The sequence below is a fragment of the Ascidia mentula genome, chromosome 4, assembly GCF_947561715.1.
Source record: "Ascidia mentula chromosome 4, kaAscMent1.1, whole genome shotgun sequence".
In the NCBI taxonomy this organism is placed as follows: domain Eukaryota; kingdom Metazoa; phylum Chordata; class Ascidiacea; order Phlebobranchia; family Ascidiidae; genus Ascidia; species Ascidia mentula.
The window spans coordinates 13,887,974-13,914,691 of NC_138569.1; the positions used below are offsets into that span (position 1 = coordinate 13,887,974).

General features: G+C 36.9%; 3 protein-coding genes across 6 annotated transcripts; 1 reads left to right on the forward strand and 2 right to left on the reverse strand.

Moving 5' to 3' along the window:
* Positions 1 to 1,691: 1,691 nt before the first annotated feature.
* On the forward strand, positions 1,692 to 8,417 carry LOC145898493 (sodium/myo-inositol cotransporter-like). 2 transcript variants are annotated; one of them, XM_082986964.1, is made up of 16 exons: positions 1,692 to 1,863; positions 3,020 to 3,091; positions 3,508 to 3,612; positions 3,905 to 3,964; positions 4,034 to 4,138; positions 4,343 to 4,529; positions 5,022 to 5,293; positions 5,355 to 5,490; positions 5,572 to 5,676; positions 5,730 to 5,799; positions 5,853 to 5,976; positions 6,043 to 6,171; positions 6,519 to 6,625; positions 6,839 to 6,965; positions 7,028 to 7,133; positions 7,296 to 8,417. In XM_082986964.1, the coding sequence occupies exons 1-16, from the start codon at positions 1,741 to 1,743 to the stop codon at positions 7,532 to 7,534; spliced, it is 2,067 nt and encodes a 688-aa protein (XP_082843090.1). In that variant the 5' UTR covers positions 1,692 to 1,740; the 3' UTR covers positions 7,535 to 8,417. The 2 variants fall into 2 exon arrangements, with proteins under 2 accessions (XP_082843090.1, XP_082843089.1); XM_082986963.1 differs by having other exon boundaries at positions 7,293 to 8,415.
* Positions 8,418 to 8,768: 351 nt separating this feature from the next.
* On the reverse strand, positions 8,769 to 11,196 carry LOC145899482 (lysM and putative peptidoglycan-binding domain-containing protein 3-like). The gene is made up of 2 exons (XM_082988278.1): positions 10,729 to 11,196; positions 8,769 to 10,584 (listed from the first exon to the last, which is right to left on the reverse strand). Exons 1-2 carry the CDS (start codon positions 11,083 to 11,085, stop codon positions 9,931 to 9,933), a joined length of 1,011 nt encoding a protein of 336 aa, XP_082844404.1. The 5' UTR covers positions 11,086 to 11,196; the 3' UTR covers positions 8,769 to 9,930.
* Positions 11,197 to 13,844: 2,648 nt separating this feature from the next.
* LOC145899434 (unconventional myosin-Ie-like) lies at positions 13,845 to 25,142 on the reverse strand. Of its 3 annotated transcripts, none has more exons than XM_082988211.1 (27): positions 25,010 to 25,142; positions 24,010 to 24,141; positions 23,705 to 23,794; positions 23,444 to 23,599; positions 23,159 to 23,275; positions 22,933 to 23,095; positions 22,737 to 22,859; positions 22,557 to 22,670; positions 21,810 to 21,954; positions 21,562 to 21,694; positions 20,812 to 20,982; positions 20,255 to 20,388; positions 19,944 to 20,063; positions 19,762 to 19,873; positions 19,225 to 19,394; positions 18,726 to 18,870; positions 18,539 to 18,661; positions 17,819 to 17,980; positions 17,610 to 17,755; positions 17,390 to 17,539; positions 17,044 to 17,192; positions 16,305 to 16,601; positions 15,788 to 15,949; positions 15,360 to 15,489; positions 15,186 to 15,291; positions 14,948 to 15,026; positions 13,845 to 14,882 (listed from the first exon to the last, which is right to left on the reverse strand). In XM_082988211.1, the coding sequence occupies exons 2-27, from the start codon at positions 24,136 to 24,138 to the stop codon at positions 14,806 to 14,808; spliced, it is 3,603 nt and encodes a 1,200-aa protein (XP_082844337.1). In that variant the 5' UTR covers positions 24,139 to 24,141; positions 25,010 to 25,142; the 3' UTR covers positions 13,845 to 14,805. The 3 variants fall into 3 exon arrangements, with proteins under 3 accessions (XP_082844337.1, XP_082844335.1, XP_082844338.1); XM_082988209.1 differs by lacking the exon at positions 25,010 to 25,142 and adding an exon at positions 24,258 to 24,523; XM_082988212.1 differs by lacking the exons at positions 15,788 to 15,949; positions 25,010 to 25,142 and adding an exon at positions 24,258 to 24,523.
* Positions 25,143 to 26,718: the final 1,576 nt, after the last annotated feature.

Genomic DNA, 26,718 nt, shown 5'->3' on the forward strand with positions numbered 1-26,718 from the left:
TCAAATGTAATAACCAATCAGAGTATAGGTCTCTCCGCCGAATGAAGATCCTTGGAGAGATGCCTACACGGTGCAAGCACTTTGGCGAGTGAAGTTGGGTGTAGTAAGTTCACTAAATGAAGTTAGATGAAGTCACCCGGTGAAGTGCGTGCACTGAAAATACGGCTAAAGTGAGGTGACTTCACCTAGTGAAGTTGTGAGAAGTAACTTCAACGAGCTAAACATTTTCCCCCGCGAGTTCGTTACGCTTCAATTTTGGGATGGACAAACTCCATCGGTCAATGTTTGTCCTTCAGATGCGAAACAACGTTTTACGACTTATTTTTCTTATGATATTTTATAGACGAGACTTAATTTCAGTAAAACTCACTTCTATCTATGATTTAAATAAAGTTCTACTGTACTTTTTCCAAAAAACTGTTACCGTTTTCTTTTATGAGCACACATGCTTCCCCCTCTATATTATCATACGATCTCAACAAAAGGTTTCCGCACTGTCACATTTTTTGAAACTGTAGTGCGCGCATTGTTGAATGCGGGGGTGGGATATTGGGCGAAGGTTTTGTCTTGCCAGTTTTACTTCAGCTCAATAATCTACGTAGCGTAATATTCTTGCGTTTACACAATTTTATTATTAATCGATACAAAAAGAACAACGAACTTTCATAGTGCATCATACAACAACATGAAATGATTTATCATAACTATTATGGTGTATACCAGCAGCACATTTCATAATACAAGTGCACAGGCGACAGCGCTGCATATTTGTGCTTCTGTTACCAAGCTCCCGTATTAAAATTTGTTATTTCTCGGAATCTGTAAATAGAACTCTTAAAAAACATGTATGGGAATCTCCCGATTATAAACAGGGTTGTTTTAGTGATACTGACGATGCCGAATTATGTGCGAAATATATATATCTAAAACAACTGCAGTTGTCTTTCATGCAAGACAAAGTGACTTTAGGTTTGTTCTTCGGCAACTTCTCGGAATCTGTAATTTTTCGGATTTTTGTCACAATTGCTTTTTCGGACAAACATTTTATGCTAAAGATAAAAGTCGTAGATTTAAGTTTTATTCATTGACGCAAACTGTGTAAGCAAAAAAGAACAACTTTTCGACTTATATAGCAAGACGACACAGCAACCTATATTTGCGATTGCAAAAGTTTACGAACTATTTCAATTACGAATCACTGCGGCCAATATTTACAATATTCCTAAGTTTGTCACGTCCCACTGGACAGTCGTCTCTGGCCCAATTTATAAACCTTGCATGCGATTGTTGTGATATCACGTAATGTCATTTAGTTTTGCCTTTCTGCTGTGTTGGTTGTTAACTGGGTAAATTCCGTTGTTTGTGTCATATATGGACAAGTGCATGACGTATGCATCTATGTCAGACGCATGACTGGAATACAACAAGCGTTTTAATATAACCAAAATATACTGCCTGGTAAGTTATGCAAAATGTTATGTGATTATTGGAAACTATTTTAAATATTGGGGTTCTTTTCTAAATACGTTTGTCAAAAGTTTCCACTTTTGAAACAAATATATTTACCACAAGGTGGCAATATAGAGAAATCGCTTTTTTTTTGTCTGCATGGTCTATCAGCGTACCGTAACGGCTTTGACAAGTGTGCATATTTTTCGGGAGCGGCGTTTTCAGCATTTGTGCAAGCAATCTTGACTTGGCGATTTCTCATCAGTGACTTGTGGGTTCTTTCAAGTAGCGATGAGCTCAACTAACGTTTACGACACAACCGCACCATCATACGGTGAAGAAACTCGATTGGAAACATGGGATATTGTGACCATTGTTTTGTATTTCGTTTTGGTTGTTGCCGTCGGACTATTTGTGAGTATGTAGTTTATTGTGTAATTTATCAAATGTTAATTTGTGGTCAATAATCAGAAACCTCAATGTTCATGAAAGAAACTGCACAATTAAAATCTTACAAAATTTTAGTTTACGAAAAACCTATATAGTACTTGCTTGTTGAGGGAAAGCGTTGCAACAAATTTTCCAAAACTGTCCTTTAACATAGCAAACATTCCATCCCAAAACCGAAACGAGGTGCTGAGTTTCACCATAGAAGAGGATGTCGAATTTAACGGTCATAAACAAAATGGTTTGCTATTGAATTCCCCGGTTTGTTTGCTCGTTTGCTGAGTGTGCATGCCCGACTATAGCCGTGTGATGGTAAAGTTTGCTTAATGCAGGAAAGGTAAATACTTATCCCTTAGAAAGCAAACAATCTTTGTGGAAACGAGTGAGCGTGTTCGCTTGTCTGATCATCAAAGCCTTTTTAGACAACTTTTAGATTTGCCTTATTTTGACCTGATGGAGCCTTTTTAACAATTATATCCATACACAGAAAAGTCTCGTTTTTGAATCAACATGCTTTTCGATGGCAACCATTGCCTCTCAGGCGTTCAGGCCACCCCAAATAAAATTAGGTCATATCTGCCTCTTTTCGTATGCGAAATGTTAAAGAAACAAAGGCTTCATGCTAGATTTCAGCTTTACTTGGCCAGCTATAAATGTTTAATACCAACACATTACTGTCAAAAATGTGAATGAGAAGCTTGCTTCGCAGCGTGAGCCGCAAACTTTTACAAATGTAAGAGATTCTACAATATTTCTAGCAGTTTTCTGTGTGAGGTCGTAACAACGATCATACAGACATCTGAGTTGATGTTTGATCAGAAAAATATATTTCGCCTAACCAGGCATCATCAGTTTGAGCAACAGCCATAGGCGTGAAAAAAAACAAAGCAGTAACGTTACGTAACACAAAAGTCTTTGTAAGCGCCGCTACATCACAGCCTGCTGGGGTACCTTGAAACTAGCAGATCCAGAATAGTTTTACTAATCTGCAATACAACATCATTTCGGACACTTTTGTTTAATTGTTTTGTTGGATGGTAGATAAAAATGAATAATACAGTATGTTCATATGGTTTGTTTGCAACGGTCTGTTAAAATTAATTAAAAAGGTTATGTTTTTCAGGCAATGTGCCGTTCGAACAGAGGAACAGTGAGTGGATACTTTTTGGCTGGACGTTCGATGATGTGGTTACCGGTAATTCCAAACAAACACACCAAATACCTAAACCTTAACAACCCCTCCCGACTACCCTAAAAAATTAACATTTGCAAAACTTCAAAGCTTATTGTAACCGTTCATTATTAAGCGATACTGATGAAAGTAATGAAGATTAAGCCAATTATATCTTTATGTCAAACAACAGCACTTTCGTACAAGAAAAACGTCTTACGGTTAACATTACAGCTGTTGAAAATATAGACAGCAAATCTTTGTCGGTCGTATATGTTGACCGGCGGTTCCGCCATTAATAAAGTTTCAACCCATTACCCGGCTTGTTGTATGGAAATCGCTCCATCAGGGAGACGACTATTTAAATTTGCACCGCGTAACGTATATGTCCCTGCCTCAACACGCCACATCATAAAAATGACGTTGCAATCTGCCATTAGGTTGGAGCATCACTTTTTGTGAGTAATATTGGAAGCGAGCATTTCATTGGGCTGGCTGGTTCCGGGGCTGCTATTGGAATTGCTGTGGGTGCGTGGGAACTAAACGTAAGCATCAGAGTCTAAGTTCTTGTCCTTGAATCCTAATAAAAATATGTGTCGGTTGATGTTAAATTTTCAATTACAGCTCGTTTTTCAAAAAGATTTTTGTTGAAGAAATCAATCATATAGCATCTATTTTTTTAATGTGATATAATATAAAATCAAATATAACGTGTGCTTTCACATAACTCAAACTCCGTATCTACTTACCCCAAACAACTGCTGTGATAAATTAGCACCATGCAGCTTATGTTTAATTTTAAACATTGTTTTTTTTACTTTCATTGTTAATTTCCAGGCGCTTATCGTACTGCAAATGTTGGGCTTTTTGTTTGTCCCTGTGTACATCACATCTGGGGTAAGTTTGTTTGGACATATATTCAAGTTGCTCTTCATTAACATTATCTCTGGCAATTTTCGAATGCAGGTGGTTACAATGCCAGAATACTTGTCAAAACGGTTCGGAGGAAGGAGGTTGAGAGTTTTTGTGGCGATTCTTTCATTGCTGTTGTACATTTTCACGAAAGTTTCGGTGGGCACTCTAAGTTTTGTACCTTGCTTTTCCATGGTGTAATGATGTTACATTAGGCCCACAAAACAACAGTTCAATCGCAACTTGTACTTGCAAAAGAGATTGATTTAGCCTAAATAACTCAAATTGCAATTTTGAGCATGTTGTTTCATTTATAGTAGAGCAAATGGGAATCAATCCAACAACGTTGTGTTTCTTCTTAAGGTTAACTTGTATTCCGGAGGTTTGTTTGTGCAACAATCACTCGGCTGGAACCTTTACCTTTCGATGATTGGTTTAATTCTAATAACCGCTATTCTCACTGTGACTGGTGGTCTTGCTGCAGTTATCTACACCGATACGCTACAGGCAGTACTGATGGTTGCTGGCTCAGCTACTCTTGCTGCCTTAAGTATGTCGATTTACAGAACAAACATATACATAAACTTAACACACCCCTGCGTCTGCAAATAGGTCATTAAATAACTACTAATCTTCATATAAGTAGTTTGCATGTTATGCAGTGGTCACCAACCATGGGTTTGCGGACACCCAAGGGCCCCATGGTATAGTTTTGGGCGTCAGTGAATGCTAAAATAAAAAACAATTGTAAATATTTGTTGTATCACACTCATTGCTTATTGCCAATTAGTTGTTCGCAGAATAAATGTTTGTCTGGCAAATCAACGAAAGCCATTGTGTTTAAACAGTTTTAGTTCGTTAGATATTTACGTTACGGTTTTAGACCACAAAAAACATGTATATATTACTGTATTCTATAGGTTTGCCTCAAAGATTCCTGGTAGTTGAAATTCCACCGCCGATTTATTGTGAACGCAACTAAAACTAAAATTTGTGCATTGATTTGGTTTTATTTCCGCTAGCGTAATAAATTTTCACTCAGGTTTCGTGCAAGTTGGTGGGTACGACGCCATGAAACAAAAATATATGAAAGCTATACCAAGTACAACACTCAACGGACAGACACCAGGTAATCTGAAGGCTTTTGCGTGCAAACACGTGTTTAGTGTCTACTCAATATTGATTCAAGGTTGCGGTTTACCGTTGAACGATTCATTTATTATGCTGCGGGAACCATTGGATCCAGATGTGCCTTGGCCAGGTTTCTTATTGGGTCAAACTCCGGCATCCATCTGGTATTGGTGTACCGATCAGGTAATGACTTTGAAGAAAGGACATGATTTAGTTTCGATAATGTTCCTACCATATTTGCCAGGTTATTGTTCAGCGAGCACTGGCGGCCAAAAGTCTTTCTCACGCCAAAGGAGCAACGCTTTTGGCAGGGTTCATTAAAATCCTCCCACTGTTTTTAATGGTGATGCCAGGAATGATCAGTCGCATTCTTTACACGGGTAGACATTATTTGCTTTGTTTTAAGTTCCAATAGAGATTAGACGTCAATGAACGTCAAAGAGTTTATATGTTTTGTTCAGACGAAGTTATGTGTGTCGACCCAGAAATTTGTGGGGCTGTGTGTCAAAGCACGTCTTGCACAAATATAGCTTTCCCGCGCCTCGTTCTCGGCGTTATGCCCACTGGTAAGCGTCATATGCGAGTCCTTCCTGACGTAACAATCATCCTATATGCGTAGGTGCCCGTGGTTTGATGATGTCCGTTATGATTGCTGCCCTGATGAGCGACTTGGATTCGATTTTCAATAGGTGATATAACGCTTTTTAAGACAAATTTTGTCTCTAGCAAACAGGGTTTTTAGTTCCAGTACCTTATTTACTATCGACATATGGAAGAGGGCCATTCGTCCCAAGGCGTCGGTGCGAGAAATGATGATTGTCGGGAGACTGTGGGTTTTGGTGATGGTGTGCCTCAGCATAGCATGGGTGCGCTTTATTGGCTTATTGCGTGCTTGTACCAACATGGGTAAAACTAAACTTTACTTACAACAGGTACCTGTAATGCTTTTACTGCAAGATGGACAGCTGTTTCTCACAATACAAGAAATCAGCGGCTATCTGTCACCACCTATTGCAGCTATATTCCTTTTTGGAATGTTTTGGACACGAGGCAACGAACAGGTTGAAAACTACATGCGCCAATTTAATTTTCCTATCAGCAATAAAAATGCTGTCAACAGTGTCAATACAATTTACACCAAAAGGTGCTGATACGCTATAAAACTAAGCTAAAAAACAAAGTTTTATGGAAACAGGTGCGCTTGGTCATTCATTTACGGATTAATGCAAATATTTCAGGTCAATAAGCACCCTGAAGGATTTTTACCAACGCCAATCGTAACGTAAAGCTCAAATTGCGTTTCCGGTTGGATGCGCCACACGGGAATGGTTGTCCTTATTTCAAGAAAAATTGTTCGCGTGTATTAGGTTTTTCTGTTGAAACGGCATTTTATCCTATGTTTGTTTAGGGTGCGTTTTGGGGCATGATGGCTGGAATCGTGGTGGGAGTAATACGAATGATAATAGTTTTTGCCTTTCAAAGTCAAGCGGGAAATTGTCTTCAGGAAGACACAAGGTATAACCTGTACTTCATTATATGAAAGAATATGTATTGGCTTGCAGTGCATTGTGGTTCAATCTCACTTCAGAGTATTTTCAAACTTTTACTTTGGAATGTTATTATTTTATAATAATCGCTTCAACAAACATATACGAAGCGATTGTGATTGTTTGGCAATGCTTTGCGTAATTTGTCAATCCTCCATTCCTGTACAGAACTATATTTTAGGCCAGAATGGTACCACACCCTTGTTGGCAACGTCCACTTTATGTATTTTGCGATCATCATATTTTTAACTACTCTGATTGTGGCAGTGGTTGTTAGCCTTTTGACATCGCCACCTACATCCGACCAGGCAAGTAAACGGTTGTTACAGCCACCGAGCATTTACACGAAAGTAAATTTCTCTCTCGGCAGATTTGTCGAGCTACATGGTGGACACAACATTGGTCAAAACCCCGCACGGACAATCTCGAAGAAGAGTTAAACACAACAGTTAAACTAGTTGATGCAAGTGAGAAAGGTAATGGTAGGCATATAAGTTTATACATGAGTAGATAACATATACCGACATTTAGAATAAAATGCTTGATTAAGTTGGTCTAATATAACTAAAGTAAAGAAGTTTACTTATTTATGAAACCTGCGACTCATACTTCTAAGCCAAGACAATTTCTCGCAGAAGATGAGAATGTTGCAGTCGAGAATGAGCGGAGCTATTGGAGGAAAGGATACGACTGGTTCTGTGGGTACAACAATGCAGATCCAGAAACGACCGAGGAGGAAAAAATGGAGAAACTGCGTAAAATCACAAGCATCAAACAAAATCCAACGGCGGCATTGTTGCTTAATTGCATCCTAGTTGTCGTTTTGTCGGTATCAGTTTTTCTGTTTGCCTTCTATACGGTTCCGTCTGATATTTGAACATAGCTTAACGTAGTTTGTTTGTGTACATAGATGTAATCTGTGCGAACCTAATTTTTTAGACAATTCTATAGTGGAATCAAATAACTTTAGGTGTAATGTGCTCTGAGATGGTTGGCATATACGTCTTACCCGTTCTTATGTACAGGATCCTCGTTATACTGGAGCAGTTTTGGCCTTGTGTGTTTCGAACCGATTGGTAGTGGGATGTAGCTGTAGTTTCGCCGCACCGTAATTGAAAATAACCTATTTGAATGTTGATGTAACAAGTCACATTGCACTTTTTAAAATCATATGTTTGGTGACATACAATACAAGCACACAGTTGGAATACATTTTTAAATTAATTCCCGCCGAAGACCCACAGAGGTACTACCGTAGTGATTATAAAAGATGATTTTTGACCTATTTTTTTGAAAAAAAAAATTTCTTTTTGCAGGAAGAATTTAAAATTATGCTTCCATCAATGTTTGTAAGACACATTTGGCAAAATTCCTTATGACACTGTGTTCGTGACTTCATATCGCAAGAATTTGACACCAAATCATTTTTTTGACTTGGACTTTGTCAGTAGGTAAGCCTGCCAAGAGAATAATAGGCTCTGTAACTTTCACAGAAGTGATGGTTTCGGCCATGTGTACGGATTGCTATCAAGATTTCTTGCCAAATGTTTCCCGAGTTGAAATTCCACCGTCCGCTAGACTTTCATGAAAAAAAAACATCTAACGACACTGCTTTATGCCAGCTGGTGGAACAATATACATAAAAGCTGCATCATCTAATTTGAGTTTGGCAATGAGAACGTGATGACAACATCGGATAAGTGCCCTTCTGCACATGTATCAAGAAAAAAAACTGATTGAGAATTGTGGCCAGGATGCCCTGGGTTTAATCCCGGTTTGGTTGTTTTGCAAGCAAGTCACTTTCAATCGTACTATTTGCCTCGGCAGTATTGACCAGCGATCCAACAAACACTTAGTTTTGTTATAAAGCGCTTGCATGACGACAAGTATGCGAAGAAATACGTTGAAATTTTAAAGAAAAGCCGGTTAACAGCAAGTTGCCGACAGCGCCAAACACGAGCGCCAATTTCCTTCGTATCAATACAAACCGGATGCTCGGGTCGGGTATGTGAGCATACGTTAAACTGCAGCTTTTGTGTCCCCGGCTGTACAGTCATTTCTGAGCAGGATTTGAGAATTTATTTCCAACTTTTCGTTGCAAACTCTTGACGCGTCATGACTTCGGTGTCGCAATAATAGGATGTATAATTGTTAACAAGTACACGTAGCTTAACTGCGAGTATGCAGCGTGTCCATTTATGCAACTTGTGTTGTGATACTTCCCCTGCCAAACGCACGAACCAGTATGACATAGAATAACAGAATTGCTAAGTGGCACTTGGTATAATGTCATGCTTAACATAACAAGTACTTTACACAAACGCGTACGTTTGGGATAGCAAATCGAAAAAGTGAGAACACTTGAGGCACATGTTATTTACCGATTTGGTACATATGCATCTAAATTTTTTTTCAACTAATTATCTTCCTCAAGGGTAGGAAAATGCACTGAAAAATACATCCCATCTTGTCATATTGCACAAACAGGAAAATGGTAAGCACACATCAAAATACATGAACACAAAGGCATAAAACAGGAATAGTGTCGCACAAGAATTCTGTCACAGTATGTACCGGTTACATCACATAACAAAAACTCTTTTGTCACAACTTTTTTAAAACCAAAACATTTACTATAGTTTGTTGCTACAGAATAGTTGATAGTTATGTTTGTTGGTCTATATATACATATTAAATATCTGAAATAGGTAGTGCAATTTTTTTCAAAAAAAAACTATAATGTTAGTATATACACAAAAACAATCACAAAATAAATATTATATTCAATTATTTGTTTGGCAGTACAAATCGCATTGTTGCTAATTTAATATGTTTATTACTTGATTAAAAAATGCAAATAAAGCTGCTTGCCAGTGCATGATGCTGTGGTGACATTGCTAAGGAAAAATTGATACTGAACACTGGGGAAATGTGATCGTAATTAATTATAGGTCACACAGAACATCCACATTTGCAGCACTGCTTTTACCTATACCCATAGATTGAGTGATGAGATCAGGAAGAAAATGAAACAGCATTTCCTCACATTGTGCAACAAACCAACAGTATGTGATAAAAAGGTACTGGCAAACTGTCTGCCTTATCCCACATATTACTACACCCCCACAACACAAAGAAATGGAAGTTCTGATGTATACTACAAAACTTTGAAAGCCGTTTTCACCCAACCTAATAACAACGAACCCAAAGCAATAACAAAACTACCATATCGAAGCAATAAATCACTTGAAAAAACATTACAGGCAACTAAGGTCAACTTGACGGTAAACTGTTTTCAGGATGTGTTTCCGCCATATAATGAAAGTAAAATTCAACTATTATCAGAACAATAACTATGGCAACAAAAACAAAGCAAATGAGCAAAACCCACCATTTTAAACCCCAGTCAGCACCGTCACAATCATCACGTCTACTGGAACCTGGTGGCAGCAATGGTCTGTAGCCAACTGAACCGAGTGACGAGACGACTTCTTCCAATACTTCATTCCTTTCAGAATGAAGCTCATCATTTTTTCGAACAGTTTTTCGAATTTCCTTGTCAACTTTTTTGAGATATTTGTTTGTGTCATTGCGTTCAACTGCAACATGCTTAAAGGATGCAGAGGCTCCAGCCTGTCCATCCAGAAGATTTAAATTATCCAAACTGTCACCAGAATCAAGTTCTCCATTTACATTGTGATAAACGCTATCAAGGCGAGTTGACATGGGAACATTGCTTGTTTTCTCAGCTGTTGAACATTCACCTTGGAGTTGTCCAACCAATGAAGTTGAAGCAAAAGAACGTCGCTTTTGTTCTTCTGATGGTTCAGTGAGAAGTCCATGTTTCTTAACTGGTATCTTAATGAATCGCAATGCAAAAAAGTCCTGTTCCGTAATGAGGTTGTTTGCTCGTTTGATGTCATTTAACTGAAAGGTAAAACATGTCAATATTGGTAAAATTTAGATAATGTAATATGTAATGCCTTCAAAAACCAACATTTTTCAACTTGCTTTGTGTAAACACAATCTTATTAAACAAAAAAGTCCAAATGACCATAAACATCAACCTACATTGCAACCATAGAGTAGAGCAAAGGATTGTAATGTATCAGTTGGCAAAATTTCCCTTTCCAAATACACAACATCATCGGGAGGTGCTGGTCTTTGGATATTAGAGGAATATGATTGTAGGTTGGTGGCACTTGCTCTTGGTCTTAGCTTTGTTAATTCAGTAGCATCATCTAACTCTTCTTTAGGGTCTGAAAACCCATTTTTCAATTTTTTTTTGCTTAATGAGTGTGGTGTTCTCACCATTACATTGTTTACAAAGTCACTGTTATTAAATGTTTCATCATTTGCAAGGGCAGAATATTCGTATTTACGATTGGAGTTGACATTGTGGTTGGATGTCTTTCTTTTAACTTCCATTTTACTCTACAACAAGGTTCAGCAATCAAGTAAAACAACAGGGAAGTCCTCCAACCTAAACATCTGCTTTATTTCAACTACCTAGTGGAAGCAGTCCGAAGAACAAAAATCTGATCTGCGAGTAAAAAAATGTTACCCCATATGGATAAAATGTACAGTATTATTAAATACAATAGAATGGGGAATAAATCACAGAATCGATTTACAAGATTCAATTACATATACAGCAGTTACTATACCAACTTCTAAAATATTATAATGTCCTCATCAACAAAACATCATGTGCTGTGCGGTGCCATACAAGACCTAGGAGCATTACGTTTGTATAGACTAACCTTTTACACAGCTTGGTAGAATGTGTTATGCTCGAACAATCAAACGACTACACTATACTGCTTTAGCAAAGTAATAACCTTTTACCTTTAAATTACACTACAAATGTTACTACCAGTCCACTTTCTTCGCCTCCTTTCGGTACGGCGACGTCACTTAATTTGCTCGACTGCGCACAGCTGGCGGTCACAAGTGAGCGTTTTTTTTTACGAATTAAGAATTTCAGGAGTAAAATATGTTAAATTTCTTTGGGGGTCGAAGTGGGAAAGAGTTAAAAGAGAGACAATATGTTTGGATGTAGACGAAGGCGGCCTCGGTGTGATTGATATTGAAAACTACCTCCTTGCACTAAACTTAAAATGGTTTAGAAAACTCCACGATGACAAGGTTAATAAAACTTGGAAGGTTATAGAAAAGCCGTTTTGCAACGAAAATTGGTTGGAGGTAATTTTAAATGGAAATGTAAAAGTTGAGTCTCCACGGTTAAAGCGAAGTTTACCCTTACGATCCCTGCGAGCCACCGTAGGAGCTTGCAAAAACCTTTTTAAACACGCTAGGCTTACAACCGAACAATCGTCCATTATGGTTCAATGCCCAAGTAAAATACCACGCAAAACCCGGGTTCATGGATGCATGTATTAAAGCGGGGATTTTATTTCAAATACACATACTTAACACAAACGGAGAGTATCTTGCATATGATACGATTGCAAAAAATTACGGCTTAACGCCCAATAATAAGGATTTGGTGGAATTTATTAAGCTTGTCTCGAAATTTCCCCCCGAGTGGGATATCCCACCGCACAATTCCCATGCCAGTACCATAATTCAGACGTTGCATGCCTTGAACAAAACAAAAGACATATATTCCCTTCTGAAACATAAAGCCAAAAGCACAAGATATCTGGGACAAAAGGTTAGGGGAAGATACCCCATGGCCCCTTGTTTATAAGCATGTCTACAAATCAACCATAGAAACCAAATTAAGAAGCTTCCAAATTAAATTAAATCTCAATGCCGTTACAAACAATTACATTCTTTTGGGAAAATGGTTAGTAACATGTGTGTTTTTTGCAAGAAGCAAGTGGAAACTGTGTGTCATATTTTTTGTTCATGCCCCATTGTCAATGTATACTGGGAGGATGTCATTTCATATTTAAGTGATAGAATAAGACAAAATCTAATTTTAACAGATGCAGAAAAACTTTTTGGAATTCATTCTGATTTGTTATGTTCCAGATATGTGATTTACAGGAGCATATACGCGGAAACGATCCCGACCTTAACGAAATTTGTGCTTTTTTGAAGAATCTACGCAACTGTGAATTTTACCTAGCAAAAAAAAGAAATACTTTATATTTGCTTAAAATTAAATGGTCGCATACTGTCTAAAGTACTCAACGTAATTTGTCATGTTTTTTTTTTTTTTGCAACTTTTCGCTCTGCTTCTTATGTGTGAATTGTGGTAGCGTATGTGTGTAAAATAAAAGAAATAAAAAAAAAAAATAAAAATTTTCAGGAGTAAAAAAAAAAAAGGCTAACTGCTAAATTGTCAGTCCTAGGGGGTGTACAAACAGCTTAATGAATCTTAATGAATTGTGTAGAGGAGGGTTGGTGGCTTCACTTAATCGCAAATGGAGGGTACTTTCTGTGATTCATTTTTTCACAAAACAAACCTACACTTTTTTCTGCTTATTTTGGCCAAAATAATGGCCAACAGAGGGTCAAAATGCACCCGGGCGAGCAGTTAAAGTAGTTATCTCGATTATAAATTTGGCCAGAATTCCTATTCAAGGGTCGGCACTAACAGAAAATCACAAATTGACCATATTTTCTGTGATTCATTTTTCCACAAAATCTAATATTTGGGTGGTTTTTCAGCTACGTGTTCAACAGCACCCTGCCTGACTAATAACCCTGAAAACCATAGTAAAACTGCCCCAAACACGCTGAAAATTGCCCTGGCAACAGCCTGTTCATCTGCGCTCATTCAACCAAAACACTGGCGCCCATGCATGACCCATTGCATTGTTACCCATAATTTTACTCTGTTACGCAGGACAAAATTCGAGAAGGGCATTTCCCAACCGGGAAAGTCTTTTCCATAGAAATACAGAGATGCGGCCTATAATAACCATGTGCAAAAAGTAAGTAAATATGAGCAATACCGTTTTCCTCTCCATTAACACTTTGTCTGCAGAATCCGATGAACTATTTCAACATTACGTATTCACCGAGCTTTCTACAAAATATGACGTAATTTGTACTGTTAACATGAGCAATTTCATGATATCTGTTGGTGCGTTTTGTTTTGCAAATGCGGTAATATATGCTAACTGTTCGAAGTGGTCCCAAAGTAGCAGAAGTCATAGCTATAGCTGCGTGTGCCATACGGTTTTCAAAGTCCGTTTACACTTTCAAGAAAGTCAGCATGACTACGTTTTAATGCGAGTGAAATGAAAACATTGTTAATAAGCGAGACAAAAAACATTTTCTACCGATATTATAAATAGAAAACACGCCCACTACGTCTGTTGCGTTGTGGATTGACATTCTAACAATATACATGACAAACATAAAATACTGATGTCAAGCAAGAGTACATACAAACACGGCCCTTTATTGCCACCTATTGGTAACAAACGTGTTGCCTTGTCCAAAAAAAGTACCAAGGTCAAGTATCATTGACAAAAATATATCTAAAACACCGTTGTTTGGTCCATGACAAATTTACCAAGCAAGACAAAAACACATTCCTCTTGACGTCTAAAACGAAATTGACCATGGCTACGAGAATGCAAACCTTGCGCAGTGTTATTTTTTCAGCAAAACTTCAACAACAAGTACTATTATATAGCATGCAAAGTAACACCGGGCAGATTTAATTCGAATTAGGAATCATGTAAGTACACTTGATTATAAAAGGTTATGTACACAAAGGTATATGTACAGGATGAAAGTCAAGTGCACAGGCGCAAAAATTAGTGCAATCCAATTATAATGATTGACAGTGTGAGCAACGCACGACAGCATGCAACGCCGCGAATGTATTGCATAAATTTCTCACCGCACTGCATAACATCAGATTATATTTGACTAAATACGATAGGATTAGGGAATCTATACAACAACGTGCTTGGGTTAGTCGTGCGGCGACAACGGAATGATTAATTTAAAGCACTTGTACGATTTTGATCGCTGGATAAGAAAAAAAATGCTACATAAGGCTATGTTGTGTGAAAGTTTGGTCGCAAAAAGAAATAAGCTTAAGCTGGTAATTGGTAAAAACGCTCGAAAAACTACACGTTATTTGGGACGCCGTTAATATTATTCAGAACTTTTTGGTACAAGTCATGCTGGCATAAAAGGCAAAACACTGATACACTCTTAAATCTTCTCGACGTAATTTCCCGGAAAAAGGCCTTCACGACCCTTGAACCTACCAGTCCACCAACCGGACGGATCTACAGAGCAAAAACGTTACAATGGTTTTATATGTTGATGCTCACTGGTGGGACAGCAAACTTACCCTCTTTTACGATTTCTATGATGTCGTCACAGTTAAAACTAATTTCATCCGTGTCCTGTGCATCGTAAGCATACAGTGCCTGAAATACAAATAAAATTTGGGGGTGGTTGCATTAAATGCAGCTCCTACAAAACATTTTATAGGCGTGATTATCTACCACCAATCGCAAAACTACTACAGCACAGTATAATTAGAGGCATTAATGAACTCAGTAACACAAGATAATTGTCAATCTTACTTTGCACTTGGCAAGTGCTTTTGGTTTTGGACGAGGCTTAGGACGATCACCACCAGGCACAGGTCGGTTCTTTTGGCTGCGTTGTTGTGACATTCGGCGTTGGATTCTGTAAAACATAAATATCTTTAAAACTTGTTCATTTTTTAATAGCTTTTTTCTTTGTTAGCAACCAACCCTGCGGCACCCGCATCCGGCGTGCGCATAAACGAGAGGTCGTTATCATGTGCCACGCTGGGAGCTCTTGCTCTGCGTTGTTGCCCCATCTGGGGCAAGTGCGGGTGGGCACCAGTCGATGGAAGTCGTTCTGAAATAAAAAAGTATGAAATCAGTGATGTATTAATGGTTGTATCGAGTTTCTAGTAATGTCTCTAAGGTGAAATCTCGTCGTGGAAGGATTACAATAGACGCTGGTAGCGTAAGCAGTAAGTGATAAAGTCAGCAAAGCACCAAAAGCTCTCCCCAAAGACAGGGAGAGTAGCAAAAGGCTGGTCCCCTATAATAATTACAGCGACACACAGCAAGAAATGTGTTGGCATGCAACACCAAGGTTAATAGAAAAATGCTCACACCACAGCAAAACAAGTGCAGTTATCAACACATACCACCCCTTCCTCGTCCTGTTGGCGCAGGATGACGTGGAGGTCCAGGAGCCGGGAAACTCGGCCTGCCCCTACCTTGTGGGTTGGAATGGGATTGCGGTGGGTTGGAATGGGATTGCGGTGGGTGGTGATGGTTGCTTTTTTGTTGAGACACCACTGAGAAAACTAGCCAACGGTCGAAGAATTGTTATTTGGTGCCATTAGTCGCCAGGATGTATTCGGCGTTTCAAAAAGAAAACATGCAAACTAAGTATGTGGTTGATAAGTCACGCATGCCAATTAGGTAAAACAGTATCTCGATCCTTAATTATTTTTTTTTTGTGGTTAATTGATGTAATTTTTTGAAAAACCAGTAACAACTTCACTAAAAATATGTGAGTAACACTGAGAAAACCAGTACACATTCTGGTTTTGTTTACTTCTATATTTTTAGTCCATTCTTTCAGTTATTTTAAAAGCAATTGAGACAAAACGGAGAAAAATTAAACCCAACTTTATGCAAGAAAACATTCTATTCTACCTCTTCCTTGCTGTGTGTATGATGATGATACGGAAGCTGGAGGGGGGAAGTTGTTTTGAGGTGGAGGAGGAAAGTTGTTCTGTGGAGGAGCACGTTGCTGTGGCGGTCCTCTGAAGTTGGATGGAGGTTGGGCTGGACCACGACTTGATCCATTTGGATAACCATGTCCTTGTGGTACTGATGGTGCGGATCTTCCAGGACCACGGGATTGCTGTTGGGAAGAGGCATATCCTCCTGCATTGCGTCCTCCACCTCTCGGGGCCTGTCGTCTTGCCATCACATTCCTTACTTCTGGCTCTGTTTATTTTGATTGACAACTTATTGGTAGTTAAGTCAGTGTTTACATAAAGTTAAAAAAAAAACTTAAGGGAACACACAAAGAAGTCTCAACCATCATAAATCAGGTAAGGAAACAGGGTCTTGCTATTATGAAACTGATATAATTTTGTGCAATAAAGCACTACAACAAACACATTTATGGGTATGCAGGATGTAGCAGATGTTTAATGGGTACATAATATTTTATTGTGTGTTTTACAACCCTTAAAGGCCAACAACAAAGAATTTATAATGCTTCCAACTCAAGTTGTGGGCTTATTTTTGAATGTGACAACACTAACGGGCATAAATTTAGTGTGCATGTTGTATGACAAACATTATATGGAGGAAATACTTTGGGTAAATGTAGCTTGTTTCAGAAAAAATCATAGCAATAAAAATATTTCATGCTGGCTCATACTGGAGTTTTTGGGAAGTCCTGGTCCAATTGCCACAGTGAGGGCCTTTCCTGAAGGCTTGAGTTGGGGAGTGTCTCCAGATCCAGATGTAAAGTTAATTAGTCGAGTACCACCGCCACCCCAACCCTCCTTTTTGACATTGAACTCAATTCTGCACAAATATGTTTATATTTTTATATCACTTTACTGGTTAAGACCGAAAGCGGGTTTTGGAAATAACATTGTTTAGCAAGTACAACAATTTTCAAATTTTTTTAGACAAACAATATGAACATGTTTGTGCAGACAAAAATTTGGATTTAATTGAAAAATATCCTTAAAACAACTGGACTTGTCCCTCCATTATACCTTTGTGTAAAATTAATATCAAGTTTCCTGTTTGCTCTTCCTTCATACTTTTTGGACAACACATGGAGGAATTCAGTTTTAAAAATTGACTCCAAAACTGAATCATAATCATTTGCAACATGAATTACAAAGAAGTCGTCTTGATAAGGACTGTGGGTAAGAAAAAGATTAGGGATAAGAAATAGATTGCAACAAATAAAAAACAAAAAAGATAGTAAACCTTGTTGATATTGCCCGGATTTGATCCAAATCCAATTGTCGCTTTAAAACCTCCTTAATTTGCCCTTTTTCTGGACCCTTTTTTACAACTTCCCTTCCGATCAAATAGATGAACTTTGATGACATCATCAAATCCCTCTTAGTGGTCTATCAACAACATTTAATATTTGCACATACACAAATGAATAAAAAAAATTATTGTTGTTGTACCTTAAACCTTCTGTCATACTTCACAACCGTAGTTGCAAATTCAATTCTTTCTCTCTTTCCAGCAAACTGTCGAAGTTCTGGGTGAGATTCCAAACCAATGTAGTCACCAACAAAATTTCTATTGAGGCTGTGACGCTTTCGCTCTTTTCGGTTGAACACAATCTGTATTTAAACAAAGTTTTTTTTTGTTATTTGAAAAGCATTTTGACGTACATAAAAGTAAAGTAAATGTTGATACTCGAAACTTAGTGGTACATATTGTTTATGCAATGTTGCAACTATTCATAGACAAGACTTAGACAAAATACCTCGCACTTATATACAATGAATATATGCAAGTTATTTGGAGAAGAAAGCCAAAACAATGCTGTGCCCATCGTCAGTGTGAACTGTAATTAATGAGTTGCATCAAGGTGTGTACAGAGGTGGGTGGGTGGGCGGTCAGGCAACCGAACAGACACAAAAAGCACTGACGATGAACACAGTGTTGATTCGAAATGTCTGCACTATGTCTAGCATACTAGGTTTGTCATTCTTGTTCAAATTACTCAACTCCAAGTATTTTGCACACAAGATTATGAAAGTTGATTGACAATAATAAAAATCTAGGCTGATTCTAGTTTTTATTGCTCAATAATAAAAATCTATTATTTCATCAGACTCTTTATCAATCATGTTAAGGGTAAGACCAATAGAAAAGAATCATGCTTAGTTTCTTACTTGTGAAGCCTCTTCCTTAATCTGCTGAAACTTTTTCCTTCCATTGTACAGACGGAAGGCTTTTTGAATAATTCTTGCGTAACCATCAAACTTTCGGTCTCTCATCTCCTCAAGCAGAAAAAGCTATGAACAATAAGAAAAAAAATATACCCAACAGTTGTTTTATACCAAACTGAAGTTGCCTTACAGATTCAGGATTTTTAACAAAAAGCTTTGTTCTTCCACACTGCCACTGGTCAGGATCCATGTTGACACAGTTCATGAGATGTTGTATTCCTTGTCTTTCATCACCTCTCCAAACAGGCCATGTTTCTGGAGTAAGAATTGCGTACCTTAATGAAAATAGAAAATGTAAAGTTTATGCCAACATCAACGTAATATTTTTTAGATGATATAGTTTTTTAAGCATTCATCACTTTATCAGCATTAAAACTAGTACTCCAAATAAGGCAAAACCCTTTTCTATTTATCTATGTTTGAGTGATTTAGATTCAAATAAACTACATGTATTATGTAAGTAAGTGTAATTAAAAAGAAAAAAATGGTTAGATTTAATGAAGGTATACTGGCAGTCAATCGTTCACCATATCACAAACAGTATTTTTGTTAGTTAGTTCGTCTGTCTGTATGTCTGTTTTTTTACATGCATACTGTTAGGTTAAACACGTTTACAACATGCAACTGACCTTTGCAAAAACTTGTGAAATGGTCGTCGGTAAGCAAATCCAGCCCTTCTCACTCTGACATTTTCCTTCAACCCCAGATATTCAACTTGATGCTTGACCCTTGATTCTTCCCAGTCATGAGGACGTTTGGTTTCATTTGGTTTCATACAACGAATATAATGAGGAGCACACTGAGCAAATAAAATTGTTTCTATAATATGCACTTACACATGGTTAGTGTTGGTTTTACACTATTTGATACACAGAAAGACGTTTGTTAAATGGCCACATACAACAGAAAAGTCCACTGAGCTCACAAAATAGCGAACAGGTTTATCACAACCACTGCATATAATCAACAGCGCAGATAATTTGACCTAAAATTTTGGCAATTAGTAGTTTTGTTGTTGAAGTTTTGCTATTTCTTGTTGGTGCAGTCCAGTGTCTTAAAACTTTACCAACTGCCTAGCATTCAAAACCATTGTTGTAATTTACTATGCATGCCATTTGTGGATTGGAAATAATTCTCGTTTGGTAAATGACTGCATATTTATTTACCTTCATTAAAGTTTTCACCAGGATATTACATTGAGTCTTGATTTTTTGAGAGGCTGTGGTTGGTTTCTTTTGCTTTGAAACATCTTCAGTAAACAGGCTACGTATGAAGTCACTAAAAATAGACAAGGACAATAGCTACCAGTGATGGAAACTACAAGTGTCACACATAAAGAATGACTTACAATTCACTTTGCTGCATGAGTTCAACCAGATCTTTGAATAGAACATCGCGGTTACGCTCGCAGAAGCCTTCTACATCATAGGTCACTTTGCCAGCATAGTGATGCACAATAAACCCAGCACTGTATGATGCAAAAACAACAACAACAAAATGCATGAAAGCACGCAACCAGTGAACTCAATAACGACAGGAAAGGCAACTGCAGCGGTTACAGGGTGAATGGACTCAATTGGCAGGATGATTTATACGTTTGTAATAGTTTTTTTCTAACATTACTAAAATCTTAATTTAAAATATACAATGGGTGGGCACCTAAAATTTTGAAAATGTTCATGACTTCCAACGGCACCGGTGAGTTTCCCAAGAAACTTTTGGTCTGCACCTTCACTGACAGCATGCATAGTTGCACATGTATCATCAAGAACACACATGATTCCAACAGGTACCTGATACATATAACAGTCTTCAAAGAAGAACATATACTCATGACAAACTGTGAACCATGACCCTTTTAATTTTTCAATGAGTCTCTGAGCATTTTTAATAGAAAAAGATTATTTATAAATTAACACGCTTTGTTTTTTATTTAAATATAATGAAACAGTTCTTTTCTTGATTCAAGTTTCTTTAGTTGCAAAAAAATTTTTTTTTCGTGTGTTATATTTTCAAAATGCAAAATATTGCTTGATAATAATACAGTCTCAGTTTTCTCACAGCTTTGTAGCACTTGGTGTACAACAACCCGATTTTAAAAACATGTTTGGGCCACTGATCTAGAATGTTTGGAAACCACTGGTTTAGTTGAAGTAGTTAATGTTTGTGCTGAACAAAATTAAGTGCCTTTTTATGCTAAAAAGAACAGCTAATACCTTGCTTTCTACCAGATCACACACAATCTTGTTGTTAAAATAATCAATTGGAGTCCATCTAATTCCCTCCTGAACATATTCCTCCTGTTCTGCTTTCAATGTGAGCTCAATAAAAATTTGTTGAAGCTTTTCATTGACAAAATTAATACAAAACTGTTCAAACCCATTTTTCTGCAAAAACAAAACCAAGGAATGTTACAGAATGTAATGGAAATGTTGTATTTTATAAACAAAATTGGTTTGATTTGGTAGCTAAACAAATAGTGGTTGTGTATGGTGTTATAAATTTTTATGAAAAGTTAAGACACATTGCTGGTAGAATTAATCTAATTAAGTGCGCAAACTAAAGCCTTATTAGTGCAAGTGTAGCCGAGTCATGTGTTGGGATCACACCAATGACACATTTTGAATCATCAGACTTTAACTGTCTAATGTGAAACATTCATAATTCATATAGACATGGGCAAACAACACCCAGTGGTCTAGCCAGATTTTCTTATGTGCCACTTAAGAACACTGTTCACGAAAATTAGAGCTTTTCAAGTTTTGGGCTACAGCATTTAAACAAATAAATAAGTTCGTTTTTGGTTTTGTGGAAGTTAACATATAATTCATCTTTGGTGTAAACACTCTTTGACAAATGTATGAATCAGAAACTTTTTTCAAACACCAACTTAATAATGGGCTGTGACATTATAGTTGAAAAAATGATAGGTTTCGTGAATTTTTCATGTTTTTTTTTTGCTCTACCTGAAATATTTCAAATCCATAAATATCCAGGACACCGATGTTAAACTCGTCAACATCTTTTCGGATTGCATTGTTCACTGATTGAACCAGAAAATCAAACATTCGGGAATGCAGTGCCTTTGCCAGAGCATCCCTGAAAAGTAAAAATTATTATCGTAACACCATTCTGCTGTAACCAGCCAAATCCTACCCATTGATTATTGTCAGGCAATCAAAGGTGCCAAGTGGTCAATTAGGACCAATATTACCTGGTATAGCATGCTTGTTCTACATTCAGCGTAACATTGATCACTTCAGATTTTCCACCCCACTTGCTGTCCATCACTCTGCTGGTCAATTTAGTGCGAAGTGCGTCCTGACTCACACCAATCAAATACGATGGGTATCCAAGAACTGAAGGGCAAAAAAATATGTTGAACAATGCAATAATACAAACATGCAAAAATAGTAATCTTAAAAATAGATAAGACCATAGATATGCAAACAGTACATGTCAATAAGACTGAATCAGCTAACAGTACAACGGTTTTCACTACTGTGATAAGATTAATTTTACTGACACATTGTAGTTGCTTTGATAAAAACAGAACAGAAGTCATCCTACATAACATGATTCACTGCCATCACTACCAAGGCATTGCAGTCAAGCTGGATCAGTCACTTCACATAATATGATATAATATATGTTTTATGATCCACTTTTTGAGTAACACAATATTCAGGTTTGAGTTTTTAACTTTAAGCTAAATTTACTTGTCATTGGTGGATGTGATATTCCAGAAAATAAATTGCTGCCAAAACAGCATAAATGGGTTAACACTTATCAATATCTGGTTAACCAGGTTTTCCTGATCTTTCACCAGATATGAATATCCCTGGTTATATAATGTACTTGATCAGTTTTGATGATAGTTGAGTAAAAATTTTACATTGCCCAAACAATGTAGACACCTGGATTTGTGAAAAAAGTTTTGGTGGAAATGAAAGTCACTTACAATCTTCATTTTCAACAGCAGCATAATTTCCTTTCTCTACAAAACTAATATTTCCCAAATGCAAAATTCCACAGGTTAATTGAAGGACTTGCTGCTGAAGATCTGGAGTTAGCCCTAAATTTGTATAAAGACATTGGCAAAGCGTTTTTTTATGTTACATAATATTTTTCTATGACAAACCAATAACACCCATTGCATCAAATGTTTCTTGAAACTCTTTTATATCGTCCATGTCATCCACTTTGTAACACCCACTTTGATTAAGATAAAAATAATAGTCTGGTGTAGCAATTCCAAGTTGATCTACCAATAAAGTATATGCATATAAAAATTACGTTTTGAGTTTTATAACTCAATAAAAACATTCATCTCGTACCTTTCAAATCTTGTGGGGCTCCAAAGAGGATTTGGTAGAAGATGTGAAAATTTCTCTCATTTGGATTTTGGCTAACAACCCGAGATTTTTCAAGTAAAAAATTTGATATTTTGCCCCCATCAGGCTCACCACCTCGACTGAATTGAATTTCAAAATACTTACCCTGTAATCATTTTTTAAGTAAAGTTTCATGTATTTATGTTATGGTTGGGCAACAGCTGCTTACAAATCTACTGCTGTTGTTATTCCGAACTGTTTTGGCATTACCAAAAGCTTCCAGCAAGGGGTTACTTTTTAGGATGATGTCTTTGACATGTTTTACTCTGTTTCCACCCCCAGAAACCTGCAGGATTTAAAGTGTTTTGAATAAATTCAGTGAAAGCAAGCAGATGAAAACTTTATGCTAACATATCCAGTGCTATTTAAAAAGAAAAATCACATAAACTACCTATTTAGTTTACCTACATAAAAAATAAAGAGCATATAAACTATTAGGGTGATTGGAATGTACCTTGGAAATATATGCCATTATAAACTTGGCTGCAACAGTCTTTCCTGCACCAGATTCTCCACTGATAATAACACATTGGTTTTCATAATCAATCATCATGTTTCTGTACATATCATCAGCAAGCGCATATATGTGTGGTGGGTTTTCATAAGGAGCCTGTACAAATAAAAAATAAAATTTTTCGGCAATTCAATAACATGGTTTGCAAAAAAAATTATCAATACAAATTAGTGTAACATTGTGAACAGAAACTGTACTTACTGCGCCTTGATAAAGCTCAACCTCTTTGTCAGTGAAGTATGGCATTTGTTTGAAGGGATTCACAGATACAAGTACTGGCCCAATGTATGTCTAATTGTTTAGGTTGATTAAGAAACAAAAAACCTTTTATAACTTACTGGCTACAACACATTAGGCTTACTGGCTGCCCCAATCATGTGATTGCATGAAATATTACTGCATAGTTACAACACATGTAAATTAATTACTGTAAATGATGAAGAAAAGTTAAGATAGCACTTTAGTGTAAGTATAACTTCAACTACTAATCTTTCAAGTAAGGATACAAAAATCTGGTCATCCATATAGCGTTTCTTCAAATTTTCCACTATTGCGGACTCAGATATTTTGGTCAACAAAACCATATCATCCACTCCGCTTTGCTTGACATTGTGGCTCTGCCAGTGGTGCTTCATATTCTGCAAAAATAAAAGATACAATTTTCAGAAATGACATATTGGTGCACAATAACCATATTTTTCTGTAATATATATATGCATTGTTATACTTTGTTCCTGTCCACTAACAAACTTACCGCAGAAGCCATGGTATCTTTGTTAAACCTCCCAACCAATTTTAAATACTCAAAATGTACTCAAACCAAACGAAATTCTATCTGACAAAAAATATATGTATATACTCATTTTAAACATCCACACAGTATCTGGTGCTGTGATAGTATGTTTGCTATATTGATTGACATAACAGTTCCATTTACTTTCATTATGCTCTCAGCAAGCCCTGTACGATGATAAATTGGCAGCCTTGTCTGCTGCTACTTCCTACTATTTTTAATCTATGCAAAAGCTTGAACAGGTGCTGACGCTCTCTGAGAAACAGGAAAGAAGAAGGCTGCTTTAAAAAACAATGAGTCATTCACAAAATACTCACAGCAGTACCACTACCAAGAACTGAAGCTAAAGAATAACTGTGAGATGTTGATTGTGAAATAAGTTGATGCAATACATAGAATATTTGATCTGTACAGTCATACATCAGACATTGTTTGATTAAATTTACACATGTAAGCTTTGGGAGAGAGTGAGCACAGGTAAAAGACGTACCGTACATACAGTAAAAAGATACATGTATGTGTGGCATGCATGCATGGTTCCAAAAGTAAGGGCCCTAAAACAGTTTTAGGGGATCAGTGAAAAAATTTCTTGGTCTTGGTTATTTAAAATTGATAAAATTCCATTGTTTTCATGGACTGCAAATTTTTGAAAAATGCTGTCAAGATATTTTCTGAACTACTGGGTTAGGCTAAGAAATGATATATTCACTTACTTTAAAAATAGGTTGTTTTATTCCACCAGGGAAGATGTAAGCAATTGTAACAAAGTCTAACTAAAGAAAAGTTTATTTGTGAACATGGAAATTATAAACCTACTATGTTACACATCCAAGGAATTTTGTTCCTGCAAACAAAGCAAAAAACAAATATATATTACCATAAATGCACTGAAGAGTTTGTAATCTGGTGTCATATATTATTGATTTAATATTTCTTTAAATAATGCACCCTAAAGTCAATACAAAGCTCCAACAAGAAAAATGTCATTAAAACCACAAGAATACAGCCTATTTGCTGGGTGGTCCCGGACTCCCGGTCCCTACAGATCTGTCCTATGTCGCAAGGTAGCCTATGATCCTAAAAACGTCCACTCTCTATGAGAATTATAAGTAAGCTCCAACATTTTAACAAAACTCTCAAACATCAGTTTATATATTTTTCCTGACACAAAAATCAGTAAAATAAAAAACACCAAAAAGTTTTAAGTTGCTTATATAAATATACTTGAACAAGACATACTGGGCTACCAACAGAAGAAGTATTTTTTGTTGTTAGGTATCATTAAAACACAAATGACTTCAACCGGCGATAAGATTTCCCGACACTTTCAGCATTTGTCTTTTCTATCACAGAGCCGGTTGTAAAGAACACAAAATATGTCTGTTGTATCGAACAAAATTTAAATCATCTAACCAGTTTTTCAAAAAGTAAAACATTAAATATCAACTAGAATAAACTTGAGATGGAAGAACAATCATTTAAAATTATAAAAAAAATCACCATTTAAAAATATTTTTGTTTGTAAACTACTCCGCGGCGACACCTAGGACCAGAGCAGCACAGGGAAGCTCGTTCACAAAAAAATCACCAGTTAACAAAACTTGAACGCGGGTTACTCAACCAACTTACGAGGTAGCGGCATGATTTTTAACATAAGTTCATAGGCTGACCTCTTTGGGCTGACCTTTCCAACGATATCAAAATTATGAAAAAATACATATTAATATTCGTTGATGAATATAATATACATATCACGCGTTCAAAGTTTGGTTATCTGGCGATTTTTTTGTCAACTATATTCACTTGACAAAAACACGGAATCGGTGGCACGTATCGCCCTCCGTACATTTTTACATGCCAAAAAGCGGCAGTAAAGGTTGCAAAACAAACGGAGAACCGACAATATCACTCTTAGAGATGTTTGCAAAATATACTTTGCGTTATATTGTTCAAAGTTATTCGCAAAAATCCAACAAAAATGATAACATATTTATAACCATAACATAGTTATAAGTTTTGGGATATTTTTGCGTACATGTGTTGCGTTATATTGTCAAAAGTTATTCGAAAAATAATATAACATAACCTTGTTTCAAACGCGTTATTTTTTCAGGTTATTTTATATTGTAATTCCGCAAATGGTGAGTATCCCCGCCTGTCACGCGGGAGACCGGGGTTCGATTCCCCGACGGGGGGGATTGTTTTGACGGATATGCTCGTCTGAGATGATGTTCACGTGACTAGAAAGTAGGAAATAAACCTTTGTGTAACTTGCGATCCACTCCAATTTCAATCGGACGATGGCACTGAAAAGATTATGCTCGCGCAATATCTTGTTGCCCTCTGTCAATTCTCAATCAGCAAAAAGCGTTTTTTGTTGAATCAATCATCGTTGTGGATGTGACACATTTATGCTTGTGAT

Excerpts from the sequence above, each read along its gene's own strand:
- LOC145898493 (XM_082986963.1), top strand. The coding sequence starts at position 1,741 with ATGAGCTCAACTAACGTTTACGACACAACCGCACCATCATACGGTGAA. Across the intron at positions 5,294-5,354 it reads GGTATTGGTGTACCGATCAG|GTTATTGTTCAGCGAGCACT; the intron begins GTAATGACTTTG and ends CATATTTGCCAG. Across the intron at positions 5,800-5,852 it reads TTGGATTCGATTTTCAATAG|TTCCAGTACCTTATTTACTA; the intron begins GTGATATAACGC and ends CAGGGTTTTTAG.
- LOC145899434 (XM_082988209.1), bottom strand. Across the intron at positions 18,871-19,224 it reads TTTCACAAGTTTTTGCAAAG|GTACGCAATTCTTACTCCAG; the intron begins GTCAGTTGCATG and ends ATTTTCATTAAG. Across the intron at positions 17,540-17,609 it reads ATCCGGGCAATATCAACAAG|TCCTTATCAAGACGACTTCT; the intron begins GTTTACTATCTT and ends TCTTACCCACAG.
- LOC145899482 (XM_082988278.1), bottom strand. The coding sequence starts at position 11,085 with ATGGAAGTTAAAAGAAAGACATCCAACCACAATGTCAACTCCAATCGT. Across the intron at positions 10,585-10,728 it reads CTCTACTCTATGGTTGCAAT|TTAAATGACATCAAACGAGC; the intron begins GTAGGTTGATGT and ends TTTACCTTTCAG.